This window comes from Talpa europaea, assembly GCF_964194135.1.
Source record: "Talpa europaea genome assembly, chromosome: 12".
NCBI lineage: Eukaryota > Metazoa > Chordata > Mammalia > Eulipotyphla > Talpidae > Talpa > Talpa europaea.
The window spans coordinates 52,165,317-52,181,918 of NC_140079.1; the positions used below are offsets into that span (position 1 = coordinate 52,165,317).

At 39.1% G+C, this 16,602-nt stretch overlaps 1 protein-coding gene across 1 annotated transcript in view; it reads left to right on the forward strand.

Moving 5' to 3' along the window:
• The window catches only part of HMCN1 (hemicentin 1), a gene marked incomplete at both ends in the record, with an annotated part of 509,757 nt that overhangs the window by 480,953 nt on the left and 12,202 nt on the right, over positions 1-16,602 (forward strand). Inside the window, 6 exons of the mRNA XM_084251187.1 lie at positions 384-446; positions 1,688-1,807; positions 2,758-2,892; positions 12,077-12,190; positions 12,714-12,839; positions 15,141-15,269. Coding sequence (XP_084107313.1) covers positions 384-446; positions 1,688-1,807; positions 2,758-2,892; positions 12,077-12,190; positions 12,714-12,839; positions 15,141-15,269 — 687 coding nt within the window. The remainder of the gene's footprint in view (positions 1-383; positions 447-1,687; positions 1,808-2,757; positions 2,893-12,076; positions 12,191-12,713; positions 12,840-15,140; positions 15,270-16,602) is intronic.

Consider the following 16,602-nt stretch of genomic DNA (forward strand, 5'->3'; position numbering starts at 1 on the left):
AATAGTATTTCTATTTCTAGAACAAGTAGAGTAAGACTTAACTGGAAAAATAGGATTATTGCCTGTGGTTATGACTGGCGTGCACAGCGATGTCAGGTCCTTTTCCATTAGCACAGAATAATTTGATTTCATTTTCTTTCAATTAATGTAAATATCCTAAATAGAAAATCTGTTTGTAATGGCTGCTTGTCAACAGTCTCTGGGCTATGATTCCTTTAGTTCTGATTCATTTAGGAATGTTTCCCATTCCTGTTGTTTTCATTTATTGTGTTTGTTACATTAGATGTTCTGTCTTTGGCATGTCTTCCCAGGGAGGATTGTACTGGAAAGGAACAAGTTGCTTGTTCTAACAAGCCAGTAAATCTTGTTTTTCTCTCTGGTAGGAGATCGAAGTAACCAGTGCCCCATGGGGTTCACCTTAGACTCAGTTGGACCCTTTTGTTCTGGTATGTATAGATATAAATAATGCATTTTTGTTTTTATAAAAATGTGAATGTGGATAGCATTTAATGCACTTCTATGGCAGTTTTGCTAGATATTTATTTTTTATTTTCTTACATCATTCATTTTTGCACAGTATTTGATTTGTCCCCTCAGATGTAGTCCCCATAGCTCTCCCATCACTATAATATCACCACAGTCCCTTGTGTTCTTCCCTCCCCTGTTTTGACCCCTCTCCTTCCCCCGTTCCTGCTGGATCCCTCAGGTCTATCATTTGCCTGCAAGTTTTGTCTTTTTCCTGACCCTTTGTTTGGTTTCCCTATGTTCCACCCATAAGTGAAACCATTCAATATCCTCTGACTTATTTCACTTAGCATAGTTAATCATAACTGTCCTATGAATGTCCCATTTACAGGAGAGGAAACCGAGATATGAAGTTAGAGTACTTAAGATCACTCAGTTTACAGATGGGGGAACCATATTTGAATTTAGGACAGATAGGAAGTCCCGAGTGTTCTTTCAATTTGACCTCAATCAACTGTCTGGAAGTGACCAATACTGGGCCGGAGGGAGCACAGAGGTGATGAGCACTCTGGATGTGAAACAGCAATAATTCAGTCTAAACCACCAATCTCTGTACTTGATCAATCAGATAGGGGGAGTGTGAGCCAAGGACTGCAGCCTCACGTGCCAGTACCAGCACAACAGAGTCACAGATTGGCAGGTAGCTGCATCAGTGGCTGGAGGAGCTCACCTCTGTATGCACCTTGCCTTTCTGTGCTGAGGCCGTGTACTGTGGGAAAGTGATCAAAAGGTGGTGTGTCTAGAAGCTGTGTTGCTCAGGGTCAAATCCCAGCTCTGCCAGGCATGACCTTTGTGACCTTGGACCTCTTTGTTTCTCAGTTTTTTTAATCACATACAATGAGGAGAGTAATAAAAATACCCATCTCCTATGAATTTTGTGAGGAATGAGTTGAGAAGCATTTAGATCATAGCAAATAGCAATTATATCTTAACTGTCATCATTGTTGCTTTAGAAATAACCTAAACATCTATTTACTATCAAATATAATTTGGGGACCCTAAATGAATTTTTATTTAATGTTTCCATTATGTGGTACTTTGAGCATTTTTCTATTATATTTGCATTGGATTCAGTTCCTTGGTCTCTAAGCCAACTATTCTTACAACTTTGCTCTTAGTAGGAGGATTCCATGCTCATCAGACCTTCTGTTTCTTCTTTCAGATGAAGATGAATGTACTTCAGGGAATCCCTGCTCCCACATCTGCCACAATGCCATGGGAACCTATCACTGTTCCTGCCCGAAAGGCCTCACCATAGCTGCAGATGGAAGAACTTGTCAAGGTATTCCCAGAGCTAAGACTATACACACATTTAAGCAATGCTCAAGGCAATTCTGCCCTAAAAAAGTGCAGCAGACCAATGCTTTTCTCTTATGCTTTCTGCCCTGCACCTTGGTCACAAGCAGAAAAGATCTTCATTAGACTGAAAATAAAGAGAGTTTTAGCACATGACCAAAGGGTCCCCATGGGCCCCCAAGCTTTCATGCTCTAAAGGGATCCAGCCATCCACCCCAGTAGCTAGTCTCAGGTGACTGAATGTAAATGGGGACAGGGAACTTGGGACACACCCCACCCCCACCTTATGAGGATGCCTCTGTAACAGGAGCACGGCTCACACACTGACTTCCAGTGAGCAGGGCAGCCTGCAGTGATTCACTCAACCTCCATGACACAGCATGGAGAGGCAGGCGGGACTGCTATGTACTCATTTTTCCAATGAGAAAATTGTAGCATCAAGAGGTTACAAGGAAGTTAAGTGAACTGCATAAAAATAAAACACTTTTCCACCAGATTTTGTATACTTTACAGTTAGAATTATGCAAGAACTTAATTGCATAAATAAATAAATAATGATAGATAGAGGAAAGAATTTTCCTTCAAAGCCCAAGCGACTGCCCTTTTAAATGCAAAAGAGGGGGGACACTGAAGGAGGGAGGATTCTTTCATGGAATGTTCCCTGTGGATCAGGCACCTTAAATATATTATTTCCTTTAATGTGAGATCCATATTATCATCCTCATCTAGTGCATGGGTGGGTCTCAAAATATGCTGTTCAGCCGGAAGCTTGTCAGCTATTTCACCCACCTGAAATGATCCAACCAAAATATCCTATATTCCTAGTCTTGTATGTTTTTCAGTGCTGCTGATTGCCTTCTTTACCCTTATTTCACAGCAGGATTTTAAGTTGGTTTTCATCAACTCATCTTAGTTTAATGACTCACTATGTTGCAGACATTGATGAGTGTGCTTTGGGTGGACACAGCTGCCATTCGGGTCAGGACTGTGACAACACCATCGGGTCCTATCGCTGTGTGGTCCATTGTGGAACTGGCTTTCGCAGAACCTCTGATGGACTGAGTTGTCAAGGTACAAAAAACAGGAGCCCTCCTTCATTTTCATCATACTAAGAATTAAGACCTCCTGCCGTTCAAATCATTTACAGTAAACTCTGTTTTGTAGCTCAAGCTTCTTGATATTTGGATGTAATAGTCCACAGCTATTTTAAATATTTGTAGCACAGTGGTTTTGAATAACATTTGCCTGCTATTTTTGAGAAAGGAGATTATATAACAAGATCTAATAGAATCTATTTCATCAGATTCCATTGCACAAGACTACCAGAGTGTTTATTACAGGATTTTTCAATAGGCTTTATTTTCTAGAGCATTTTTAGGTCCACAACAAAATTAAGCAGAAAGTACAGAGAGTTCCCATATACTTCCTGACCCCACACATGGACAACCTCACCCACTATCAACATCCACTCCAGAGGAGTATGTTTGTAACTATCAATAAACCTACACTGACATGCCTTTATCACCCAAAGTCCGTAGCTTATATTAGAATTCACTCTTGATGTTATACATCCTCTGGGTTTTAACTAATAAATAACGATATGTATCCACCATTAAAATATACAGAATAGTTCCACGGCCCTAAAAGTCCTCTGTGTTATAGCTATTCATTCCTCACTCCCCTCTAACTTCTAGTGACCACTGATATTTTCATTGTTCCATACTTGTGCCTTTTCCAGAATGTTACATAGTTGAAATCATAAAGTATGTGACCTTTTCAGATTGACTGCTTTCACTTAACAGTGTTCATTTACGATTCCTTCATGTCTTTTCATGGATTTGATAGCACATTTCTTTCGAGCCCTGAATAATATTCCATTGTATGCATGTACCACAGTTGATTTCTCCATTCATTTACTAAGGAAAATCTTGGTGATTCCAAGTTTTGGCAGCTGCAAATAAAGCTGTTACCAGAATTTTTCATAGGCAGAAACACTGGATACAAAACTGAATGCCAGTCAATTGTAGAAAGAATGAAGGGATTAGATCCATACACACCATAAACCATTGTGCAGCCATTATGAGGAATGGAATGGAGCACTGTTGTTTGGCTTAGAGGAATTTCCATGACAAAACCAAGATGTAGGAAAATATATACAAATTGTGTAGAAAAGATGACTGGAAAACAAAAATAACTTAAGAAAATAGAAATGAATTTGCATGTTTAGGAGTGTATGTGTATGTGTGTGTGTACATAAAATAGATACATTATTATTCATAATAGATTGCTAATAACAATTGGCTTTGGTTGGCATGAAGGATAAAAAAGGGGTGGGGGCAAGAAAAAGAGAAAGAAAGGAAAACTGCACTGAGAAAATCTTTTAATAGTCTATCATCTCATTTGTGCATTGATGCTAACACATGAAGATTTTTTGAAATATTAAATGCCTTAAGTAGAAAACAAGTACAAAATAAGATATTGGCAATCTCAGGTTTGAGAATGCAAGATGGAGATGTCAAGAGCCTAAAAATGGTAATTACTCTTTTGAGGGGTTTGGAACAAAACAATAGAGAAGTGGCAGGCACTTGAGACAAATTTTGTTGCCATCGGACAAATTCGATGTATATACAGACTTGAAAAACACTCAAGAGGAGGGAATGGTAGAGGGACCACAATCCTTATGTTGGTGAGGAAAAAAAGGAGGACTGCAAATCTAGAAAGTTCAAATAAAGGGACTTTTCTTAAATAAGAGAAGAGAATTCTGAGACCTCCCTGGTGGTGCAAGTGGTTAAGTCTCAGCCCTATGAAGTTATCAGCAGCCTCTGCAGCACTAGTTTGATCCCCAGCCAGGGAGCTGACCCTCATGTCGAAGCAGACGTCTCTTGTCTCACCTGCTGCTCCCCTCAGCAGTGTATTTCAGTAGATCTGCCTGTTCTGCTCCCCACTCTGTCTCTGGTGAATCCTCTCACCCACCCACACCTCTGGGCCTATACCCCAGTTCTTTTTTTTTTTTTTGTCTTTTTTTTTTATTTTATTTATTTATTTATTTATTTTTTAAATAATAGATTTTTTTTTATATTCCCCCATACAACTGCACATGCCCCAATCTGACCCCAATCCCTCCCCTCCTGGCCCCCACCCCCCAAAAAGTGTCTCTGGTTCATAGTTTTTTGTTGATTTTGATTTTCACTTTCTTATAGTTATTCATTTTCCTGATCCCTTATTTAAGTTTTCTAGATTCCTGCTATGAGTGAGACCATCTGGTATTTTTCTTTTTCTTTTTGGCTTATTTCGCTGAGCATGATCCCTTCCAGCGCCATCCATGTTGCTGCAAATTGCATGTGTTTATCTTTTTTGAATGCTGAGTAATATTCCATGGTATATATGTACCACATCTTCTTGATCCAGTCATCTATTTTTGGGCATTTGGGCTGTTTCCAAAGCTTAGCTATTGTAAACAGTGCTGCTATAAACATAGGGGTGCAGGTGTTCTGTGGAATGGACGTTTCTGTGTCCTTTGGGTAAATACCTAGGAGTGGAATTGCTGGATCATATGGAAGCTCTATGTTTAGTAGGTCCAGAAATCTCCACACAGCTCTCCATAGTGGTTGGACCAGTTTGCACTCCCACCAACAGTGCAGGAGAGTTCCTTTTTCTCCACACCCTCGCCAACATTTGTTGTTGCTAGTTTTTTTAATATGTGCCATTCTCACTGGTGTAAGATGGTATCTCATGGTAGTTTTGATTTGCATTTCCCTGATTACAAGTGATGTTGAACATTTTTTCATAAGTCTGTTGGCCATTTGCATTTCCTCTTCAGAGAAGTTTCTTTTTAGCTCTTCTGCCCATTTTTGACTGGGTTATATCCTTTGTTGTTGTTGAGTCTCATCAGCTCTTTGCAGATTTTTGTGATCAGTCCTTTATCATTAGTATTGGGTGCAAAAATGTTCTCCCAGTTGGTGGGGTTTCTCTTTGTTTTTGTTATTGTCTCTTTTGCTGTGCAGAAGCTCTTTAATTTGATGTAGTCCCAGCTGTTTATCTTTGCCTTCACTATCACTGCTTTGGGTGATGTGTCTGTAAAGATGTCTTTGATGTGCAAATCACGTAGTGTTTTGCCTATATTTCCTTCTATATATTTTATGGTTTCAGGTCTATGTCTAGTTCTTTAATCCATTTTGAGTTGATTTTTGTGTATGGTGTGAGGTAGTGGTCAAGCTTCATTCTTTTGCATGTAGCGACCCAGTTTTCCCAGCACCATTTATTGAACAAACTTTCTTTGCTCCAATGCATATTCTTTGCTCCTTTGTCAAAGATTAGTTGACCATAAATCTGTGGGTTTATTTCTGGATTTTCTATTCGATTCCATTGGTCTGTATGTCTGTTCTTGTTCCAATACCATGCAGTTTTGATGATTGTGGCTTTGTAGTATAGTTTGAAGCCTGGGAGTGTGATGCCTCCATTTCCTTCTTTTTGTTTCAGTAGAGCTTTGGCTATTCGGGGTTTTTGGTGATTCCATATGAATTTCATCAATAATTGTTCTATTTCTTTGAAGAATGACATTGAAATTTTGATTGGAATAGCATTGAATCTGTATATTGCTTTTGGTAGGATGGCATTTTAATAATGTTTATTCTTCCAATCCATGAGCAGGGGATGTCTTTCCATTTCTTTGTGTCTTCTTCTATTTCTTTTAACAGTGTTTTATAATTTTCTTTGTATAGGTCCTTTACCTCTTTTGTTAGATTTATTCCCAAATATTTGATTTTTTTTGTTTCGATAATAAAAGGGATGTTTTTTTTTATTTCTTCTTCTTCAGATTTATTGTTTGTGTTAGGAAGGCTACTGACTTTTGCGTGTTGATTTTGTATCCTGCCACTTTACTGAATTGATTGATAAGTTGAATTAGTTTTTCTGTGGAGTTTTTGGGGTTCTCTATGTATATTATCATATCATCTGCAAATAGTGATAGTTTGACTTCTTCTTTTCCTATTTGGATTCCTTGGATGTCTTTCTCTTGTCTTATTGCTCTGGCTAGGACTTCCAGTATTATATTGAAAAGCAGTGGTGAGAGTGGACATCCTTGTCTTCTTCCAGATCTTAATGGAATTGCTTTCAGCTTTTCACCATTGAGGATGATACTGGCTGTTGGCTTGTCATAGATGGCCTTTATGATGTTGAGGTATGTTCCTTGTATCCCAAGAATTTCAAGGGCTTTTATCATGAATGGGTGTTGCACTTCGTCGAAAGCTTTCTCAGCATCTATTGATATTATCATATGGTTTTTATATTTCTTTTTGTTGATGTGTTGGATAACGTTGATTGATTTTCGGATGTTGAACCATCCTTGTGTCCCTGGAATGAATCCTACTTGGTCGTGGTGAATTATCTTATGGATACATTGTTGGATTCTGATAGCTAAAATTTTATTGAGGATTTTTGCATCAGTGTTCATTAGGGAGATTGGCCTGTAGTTTTCCTTTTTTGTGTTGTCCTTGTTCGGTTTTGGTATTAGTGATGTTGGCTTCATAGAACGTGTTTGGTATTGTCCCTTCCTTCTCAATTTTTTGGAAGAGTTTGTGAAGGATGGGCACTAATTCGTCTCTGAATGTTTGGTAGAATTCATTTGTAAATCCATCAGGTCCTGGGCTTTTGTTTTTGGGGAGGTTTTTGATTACCATTTCAATTTCGCTGCTTGTAATTGGTCTGTTTAGGTGTTCTATTTCTTCTTTATCTAGCTTTGGGTGATTGTAGAGTTGTAGGAATTTGTCCATCTCCTCTAGATTGTTGAACTTGTTTCCATATAACTGTTCATAGTAGTGACTGATTATTCTTTTGATTTCTGCTGTGTCCATTGTGATTTCTCCTCTTTCATTGATGATCCTGTTTATTTGTGCTTTCTCCCTTTTTTCCTTTGTGAGCCTGGCTAGGGGTTTGTCTATTTTATTGATTTTTTCAAAGAACCAGCTCTTGGTTTCATTGATCTTTTGGATTGTTTTTTTAGGTTCAATTTCATTTATTTCTGCTTTGGTTTTTATTATTTCTTTTCTTCTACTGGTTTTGGGGTTTTTTTGTTGTTCTTTTTCTAGATCTTTGAACTTCGAGATTAGGTTGTTTCTTTGAGTTCTTTCTTGTTTCTTGATGTGAGCTTCTATTGCTATATATTTTCCTCTTATTACTGCTTTTGCTGCATCCCATACATTTAGGATATTGGTGTCCTCCTTGTCGTTCAATTCAAAGAATTTTTTAATTTCTTCTTTGATCTCCTCATTAGTCCAGTGGTCTTCCAGTAGTGTGGTTTTTAATCTCCATGAGGTAGGAAAGTTCCTTGCCTTCTTTTTTATGGTTTATTTCTAGTTTGATGCCTTTATGGTCAGAAAAGACGGTTGATATGATTTCAATCTTGGTGTATCTGTTGATATTTGTCTTGTGCCCCAGTATGTGATCGATCCTGGAGAATGATCCGTGTGCGCTTGAGAAAAATGTGTACTCCATTTTTTTGGGGTTTAGTGTTCTATAGATGTCTGTTAAGCCCAATTGCTCTAGGTCCTTATTTAGAGCTTGGTTTCTTTACTTATTTTTTGTCTTGTTGATCTATCCATTGTTGATAGTGTGTTGAAGTCTCCCACTACGTATGTGTTTTCTCTGATGTCTGTTTTCAGAGAGGACAACAGTTGTCTGATATATTTTGGTGCTCCTTCATTTGGTGAGTATATGTTAATGAGTGTTATTTCTTCTTGAAGTATTGTCCCCTTGATCATAATGTAGTGACCATTGGGGTCTCTTTTTATCTTTTTGAGTTTGAAATCTGTTTTATCTGATATAAGTATAGCTGTTCCTGCTTTCTTTTTTGGTCCATTTGCTTGTAGGATTGTTTTCCATCCTTTAACTTTGAGCCTATTTTTATCTTTTGTAGCTAAATGTGTTTCCTGGAGACAGCAAAAGGTTGGGTTTTGTTTCTTAATCCGGGCTGCAACTCTGTGTCTTTTTATTGAAGAGTTTAGTCCATTTACATTTAGAGTTAATATTGATATGTTAGCATCTGTATTTGCCATTGTGTTTGTCTTTCCTTTGATTTTATTTATTTATTCTTTTAATAACTTTTTTTTTTGGCCTTCTTTCATTGTTATTCGTCCCTCTGAGGTTCTGGCTTTAGGACTCCTTGTAGTATTTTTTGGAGTGGGGGTTTAGTTTTAATGAAATTCCGGAGTTTCTGTTTGTCTGGGAAGGTCCATATTCTTTCTTCAAAGAGGAAGGAGAGCTTTGCGGGATAGAGTATTCTTGGTTGGCATCTGTTTTCTTGGAGTCTGTTGACTATGTCCCTCCACTCTCTCCTTGCCCGTAGTGTTTCTTCGGAGAAGTCTGATGTCAGCCTGATTGGCTTTCCTTTGAATGTTATCTGTTTCTTCCCTCTTGCCAGCTTCATTATTTTTTCCTTGTCCTGGATTCTTGGGAGCTTTACTATTATGTGTCTTGCTGTATTTTTCCTTTCGTCGTGGAAGTTTGGTGTTCTTCTTGCTTCTTGTATATCAATTTTCAGCTCCTTCTTCGCATTTGGGAAGTTCTCTTCAATTATCTCCTGGAATATTTTCTCTGTTCCTACATCTCTCTCCTCTCCTTCTGGAATTCCTATAACTCTTATATTTCCTTTCCTCATGGAGTCAGATAGTTCCCGAAGTCTTTCTTCGTTCTTTTTCCTTCGTACTTCTCTTTCCTTTTCTGTTTTTGTTCTTTTTATTTCTGTGTCTTCAAGAGTACTTATTCGTTCTTCCATTTCATCTATTCTGCTTTCATTGCTTTTCCCAGAGTTCTTTAGTTCCTCCATTAATTCTTTGATCTCTTGCATTTCTTTTACTTCCCTCTTTAGGGACTCAATTTCATTCTTCTGACCATTGTTTTCCCTCTTTAGGGACTCAATTTCCCCTTTATGACTTCTGCCACTTTTTTAATCAGGGCAATTTTGAATTCTCTTTCTGGAAGGCTCAGAAGTTCTTCCAAGTTACTGTCGTTGCAATCTGGAGGGTGGTTTTCTTTTTGTGGTGTGCTTCTTTCCTGAGGCGTTGTTAGGTTGCGTGTGGTTCTTCTACTCCCTACTGTCTGTTTTCTAATTTGTCGTATGCATTGGGACACTGTGTTGCTAGGACTGGCCGTCATCTTGGGTGAACTTCTCCGCTCCCCTCTGGCTCCGCCAGGAACCATCTCTGGCTTCTGGGAGAGCTTTCTGCTGGTTTTAGGCAGTCTTTACTGAAGAAATGTCCCTTTTCTAAACTGGCGAAGCGGGACGCATTCCCTCTGCATCCGGTCTCAGGCACACTCTTCTGCGTGCCTGGTCTGCCCCGGACGTGGGTGCCTGCTCCCTCTGTGGGCTCAGACTGCTGGTTGGAAGGGGTCTGGCATGGGCTAACTTCCCAGCTGGCCACTGGGTCCTCCAGAAGCCTTCTGCCCTTTCCAAGAAGTCTTAAGAAATTTCCCTGTTCTATGGGGTGTTAGTGACTTTTTTCTGGTCGCTAGGTGGCGCCAGAGATCTCTCCTATTGTCCTTGGGGGGCTGTTTTTCAACCCCCCCACCCCCATGGGACAGGGAACAGGGAGCGAGAATGGTAGGGTAAACCTCAACGGCTTTGGGGTGCTATGTCTGCCTTGTGCCCCACCGTCGTGGAGAACCCACACCCAGAATTTCGTGCCCCAGGTCTCAGTTCAAAGCCCTCAGGTCCAGGACGCGGGCTGTAGCCCAGTTCAGTGGCGCGGGAATGGCGCCTTTTGCACCCGCTCCCGTGCCTGGGCGCCTGGTTCCTGCTTACTCAGTGAGGGACTTTCACCCCCGTGAGGGCCTCCGCGCGTCTCCCCGCAAGCCTAGGTCTCAGGCACGGGGACCTGGGCTGCGGGGATCCCGGTCCGTGTTTGCTTTTCAAGAGCGCCAAGCGCGCCACTTTTCCACGCAAGCTTACCAGCAGCCCGGGCTGTGTGCGGGTCTCCCAGGGTCTTTGTTCTTCTCTAATGGTGCCCGGAGCCATTTGCTCACCGCCGAGGCGGATCCTGCAGGGTTCTCCACAGCTCCCGTTCACGGGGTGTGGTGGCTGCAATAGTTCCTTTCCACTCACAGTCCTGCTTGCTGCGTCGTTTGTTCTTGTTGGTCGTTTTAGTTTGTTGTTTTCCTCCTCTCTGTGGGTCGGAGAGTGCTGACTCTGTGGGCGGGGGAGGGGAGCAGGGTTCTGCGCTTTCCTCCCTTCTAGTCCTCTTTTATCTATACCCCAGTTCTTGAATGCATAAATAAAATAAATCTTTTTTTAAAAAAAGAGAAGAGTGGAGCCTCCCCAGTGGCGAAACGGTTGAGTACTGGGTTGCAAAGCTGCCTGCAGCCTCTGCAGCACCGGCTCGATCCCCAGCCACTGGAAGGGTCCCACATGGCGCGTAGACCTCTCCTGCTGCCCACTGCTCCCCTCAGCAGTGTACTTGTCAGTCTGCCTTGTTCTGCTCTCTGCTCTGGCGCTGGTGAATTCTCTCACCCTCCCATGCCTCTGACTGTACCCAGTGCTTGTATAAATAAATAAATAAATCTTTTTAAAATAAATAAATAAATAAAGAGAAGAGATTTCTGTTCCTCTGGGATTGGAGGCAAGGAGAGGGAAGAAAATACAAAATAAATAAATAAATAAAAGTAAATGCACAAGAGTTTAGGGAGTTCATGTCTAGGCTTTGTTAATTATACTATGACTCAGGTGGTGTTTGGGAAAATTATTTTGGCAGTGACAACAGACAAGGAGAAATGGTAAAGTTGCTGCATCCAATCTAGTGTAAGGTGATAAAGACTCAAATAAACTAATAGCAAGGAAAAATGGGGAAGGTCAATTGCGAAAGACCTTCACATTTCCTGCCCTGTCTCACACCCTCCACCTCTTCTATTCCTCCTCCCTGCCTCTGCCTCATCTTCAGTATTCCTTTCTGTCAGCACCATTCCAGAGCTGAAACTTCCTAGAAACAGGGGTGGGAGCCATATGGTAAAATAAAGTAGAGGTGTGTTATATAGTTCTGGAGTCATTAGCAAAGATCTATCTTTGAGGAGTCTTGAAGGGAGGTAACCTCTCCAGCAGTTTATTCTGTCAATGCCTTGGCAGACCATCTGGAGCAGATGTATTGGATTAGTTGTAGGAAAGATCTTAAACATGATAATGATCAATGGTCATTGAATGTTAAACATTGGGATAAACTAATCCAGGTGTTCTAACAACATACAATGAAAGTTTTGTTTTATTTAACAGATATTAATGAATGTCAGGAGTCCAGCCCCTGTCACCACCACTGTTTCAATGCCATAGGAAGTTTCCACTGTGGGTGTGAACCTGGATATCAGCTCAAAGGCAGAAAGTGCATGGGTAAGAATGGACTTTAAATTAAAAGCAACGACATCTTGACAACATCTTAACAATGTCTGGTCTAGTAAATATGCTATGTCCAGACTTGATTCATATATAGGACACCTACTATGCTATATAATCTATACACAAAAAGCAAAATGGAAGCAAATGCTATATTTTGTATACTTTGTTTTCCAATTACATAACTGTGTTGGTAATTTCCCCTTCTTCCCAATTTTTTCCAGATGTATATACTTGAGGTTATATATAACATATATAATTTTTTATCTTCCTAGGAGGAGGAAGTGGTTGGTATGACCACCAGCTCTGTGAAGTAATATTTTGATTTTGAATTTTATCACTCTGTTTTAAAATAAAATGTTTTACAAACTTTCATGAAATGTAAACACTTTTATATAATGATTATACATTTAGTATCTATATTAGTTTACGATATCCTTAAAGTCCAGAGGTATAATTTCTATGGGAAATGGAAGGAATTAGTTTCTCAGTATGCGTTACCTTTATTCTTTATTCTCAGATGTGAATGAGTGTAGACAGAATGTGTGCAGACCAGACCAGCACTGCAAGAACACTCGTGGTGGCTATAAGTGCATTGACCTTTGTCCAACTGGAATGACCAAGGCAGAAAATGGAACCTGCATTGGTGAGTGACTATTTTAATGACTGAGATCCATTTACTATCAACAAGCCAAGTAAGACATTCACTTTTTAAACTAATGATTCAATGGGGAGGAGGAAGGAAGAAAACAAAGTGTGGAGGGTGCCCAAGGGACTGTCATGGTGGACCGTGGGAGCCTGGGTGCAGCTGTGGTGTAGAGACATGCATCTGAAGAGGTGTGAGCCTCTGCCTGTGAACCACATAGAGTGTTGCAAACCAATGTTACCTCAATTCAAAAAAAATAATGATTAGGGTAAATATAACCTACCAAGGAAATTACTCCTTGCTGTAGGTGTTTTGCTCCCAATTTCTAGTATGGTTATTTCCAGATAATGGTTATACCAGGGGATAGCTGCTTACCATGAACACTTATGACCAATTTCAGCTCCCAACAATTGCACACTTGGTTTACCTAGTTTAGTATGCACATAATTTGATACTTCTAATATGAAACTTAGCATTTATGCTTAGAATTTCATGAGAGAGGGATAAAAAAGTAATGTTTGTAGAAGTCTATTAGAAGTTCAAAATATAGCTTCACTAGAACTAAATATTGTTGAAATGTCCAAGCATTGACCAGACAATAAAGTAAACTCTGTTTCTCCCTAATTGTATTTTTTGCGCGCCTATTCTATACCAGTCTGCACTAGTTAGTAAAGCAAGGAGCAGCAGAATTTACAAAAATGAAAGAGATTTCATTCTGTTCTCAGGTACTTACAGTCTATGGGATAGGTTGGCTAATTCCACTCTCTTCAACAAAAGAAAAAAGAAAAAGATCTGTAAAATGAGGCAAAGTAAAATGCTATAAAGGAGGTACAGATAAAATTGTATGAAAGAATGGTGATATCTAAAGAGAGTGTCTATCAGAGGTATCACAGAAGGATCCCATTAAATATAGCCTCAAATGGTGGAGGAGGTAGAAAAGGGAAAGAAACAAAGTGAACGCCTTGTGTGAGGGAAGAGAGCTGGACTTAGAGATAATGCATTAAAATTCATCTTTCCTGACAGCTCTCTGACCTTGGACAAATCTTAAGATGATATAGAAATTTGGGACCCATTTTTATTTTTTTATTTTTTTAAAGATTTATTTATTTATACAAGAACTGGGGTACAGTCAGAGGCACAGGAGGGTAAGAGAATTCACCAGAGACAGAGTTAGGAACAGAACAGGCAGACGGACCAAAGACACTGCTGAAGGGAACAGCAGGTGAGACAGGAGAGGTCTGCCATACCATGTGGGTTTCTCCCTGGCCAGCCGGTAATCAAACCAGTGCTGCAGAGGCTGCGGACAGCTTCACAGTGCGGCGCTCAACCTGCTGCACCACCGGGGAGGCCTTGGACCCACTTTTAAGTGGATCCCATTTGATGGACCCATTTTTAAAATGGGACAATTTCAAATCTTTCATTCTGAAAAATGCTTTAATAAAATTACAATATGCTTCTCATATGATATATAGAAGGGCATTGATAAAAATTAAAGGATATTGGCCACTTATTAATATTTGTTGAGGTTTTATACATGGAGGTTTAGTGCACTTCAAAAGAAAACTGAGGAGGAGGGGAGACAATCAGATTTCAAAGACTCTTTTCAAAAACTGAATGGAAATAGTAGAAATGCTTGACTCCTAACAGCAGCAGCCAACTTGGTACATCATCTACAGTTATCTACACTGTAACCATTTTTAGGACTACTGGTTCTGAAATTATGTATCAGATGGATTAGAAATGAGATAGGCTGAGAGATCAAAAACTGTTTAAGAAGCTACAGCAAAAATATAGCTAAGTGGAAATGGAAGGTGGAGATAGGTGGGTTTGATGAAAGGAAGCAGAATTACCGAGTCTTGGCAACTGAGGGTATAAGTTAAAGATGGCTCTGATATTTGCAATCTGATTGAGGATTCTTCCCTGAGGATTGATAAAGAATGGGGATAGGGTAGATCAACTAGCTGCTGGAAATGTGGGATTCTAACCCAGAAGCAATGTAACACTATTGCTCAAAATCTAGGTCAACAAGCTTGCTAAAGTCATTACTCCAGAATGGTCAGAGGAGGAAGGAGTATAAAGGGGGAGGGGGCAGCATTGAGACTAAAACTAGTAAGAAGCAAAAGGGGTATGGGACCACTTAATAAGTGGCAGGACTGGGACTTGAACCCAGGTTTTCTGATTTGAAATCCCAAGCACATGATGAGAAATGCAACCTTAGAGAGTTCTAAGGCATGTTCATTTCCAGTATACTGACTTTAAGTTTTGAAAGAGGAAATGTTATATTTGCCTCCATGTCTATAGATATTGATGAATGTAAAGATGGGACCCATCAGTGCAGATATAACCAGATATGTGAAAATACAAGAGGCAGTTACCGTTGCGTATGTCCAAGAGGTTACCGGTCTCAAGGACTTGGAAGACCCTGTATGGGTAAGTCTACAGGAACTCTTAAATTGAGTAATAAAACTACTAATATGGTTACATGAGCTAACAACTTGCTTCAGGTCATTCTCTCTCCTCAATGTTCCTTTAATATAATTGGAAGATTAAGTTGGTTTAATACATAATTTGACTTCTTCAGAGACTTCATGTTGAATTCAAATGACACTGGCATTTCAAATGATAACAATTATTATCACTTACTGTATACTGTCTTTACATATTATAATTTTTATATAATTAACATGTCATAAGAGGGATATAGCAGAGTGAAATGTTTATTTGTTCACAAATTTGACCAGAAATTGAGTGTTAGATATGGGGCTGGGGTAAATCAATGATGGACCTTTGCTTTTAAGAGATTAAAAATGTTAATTTTAACTTTTGCTTCCTGAACTAATTTTTAAAGCTAAATGTACTAATTTTACCCTTCTTATTCATGTTGTTTTTTTGCGTGCTGCTCTGGTAATTAATAAAAAATTTGGGTTTGATCTCGGGTTTTCATTTATTTTTCCAATTTATAAAGAGAGTTGTGAATACATATGCTGTGTTGACCTAGGGATAGAAAAAAGTAACTTTCTTTAATTTAATGGATTTTATGAGGTTTTTATCTTAGTAATAAATGATTCTGTGCCTTCATTCCCTTCTTTTTAATCTTTTGTAAAAAAAAAAAAATATGCTTGTTTTGATCATTAATTGAAAACATTAATTAAAAATCATGAATTAATTGTTGATTCAAGAGACAAAAGCAAATGAAAAGATTTGTAATCATACCCATATTCCTGCCCCTGAAACTTGTAATTGTACAAAAGAGGCTATGAGTGATTCTGTAATTAACTAGGCTACATCCTTTGGAAGCAGGGACAGAGCATTCGCCATCCTATGTATGCTTTCAAAATATTGCCTGTAATATGGTTGGTATAAAAGTTTATTGAATTAAGTTAAATGAAAAATGTGTATGTTCTTTTTAATACAATAATGACTTCATTATATGGGTATACAGATGTATTTTAAAAATCTATTTAACTCTACCAATTTGGTTCTAGAAAGAAATTATTTTCCAAACAAGTAAGGAAACTAAAAATGTATCCGGGGGGGGAATATTATAATCAGTGCAAATTTGAGACACAATTGAGTTCTTTCCTCCACCAACAGAATTAAGCTCTCTACTAGCTTTGAACTCCAGTTTGTCTGGATTCAAGACCACATTTTCCCATGTGACCTTTTACGTTCCTTTGTACATGTGGAGCAATCTTGAGGGAGAGTCACAGAATCTTTTTATGTATTCATAACTGAAACGATTAAACCTTTCTCAAAAGATCAT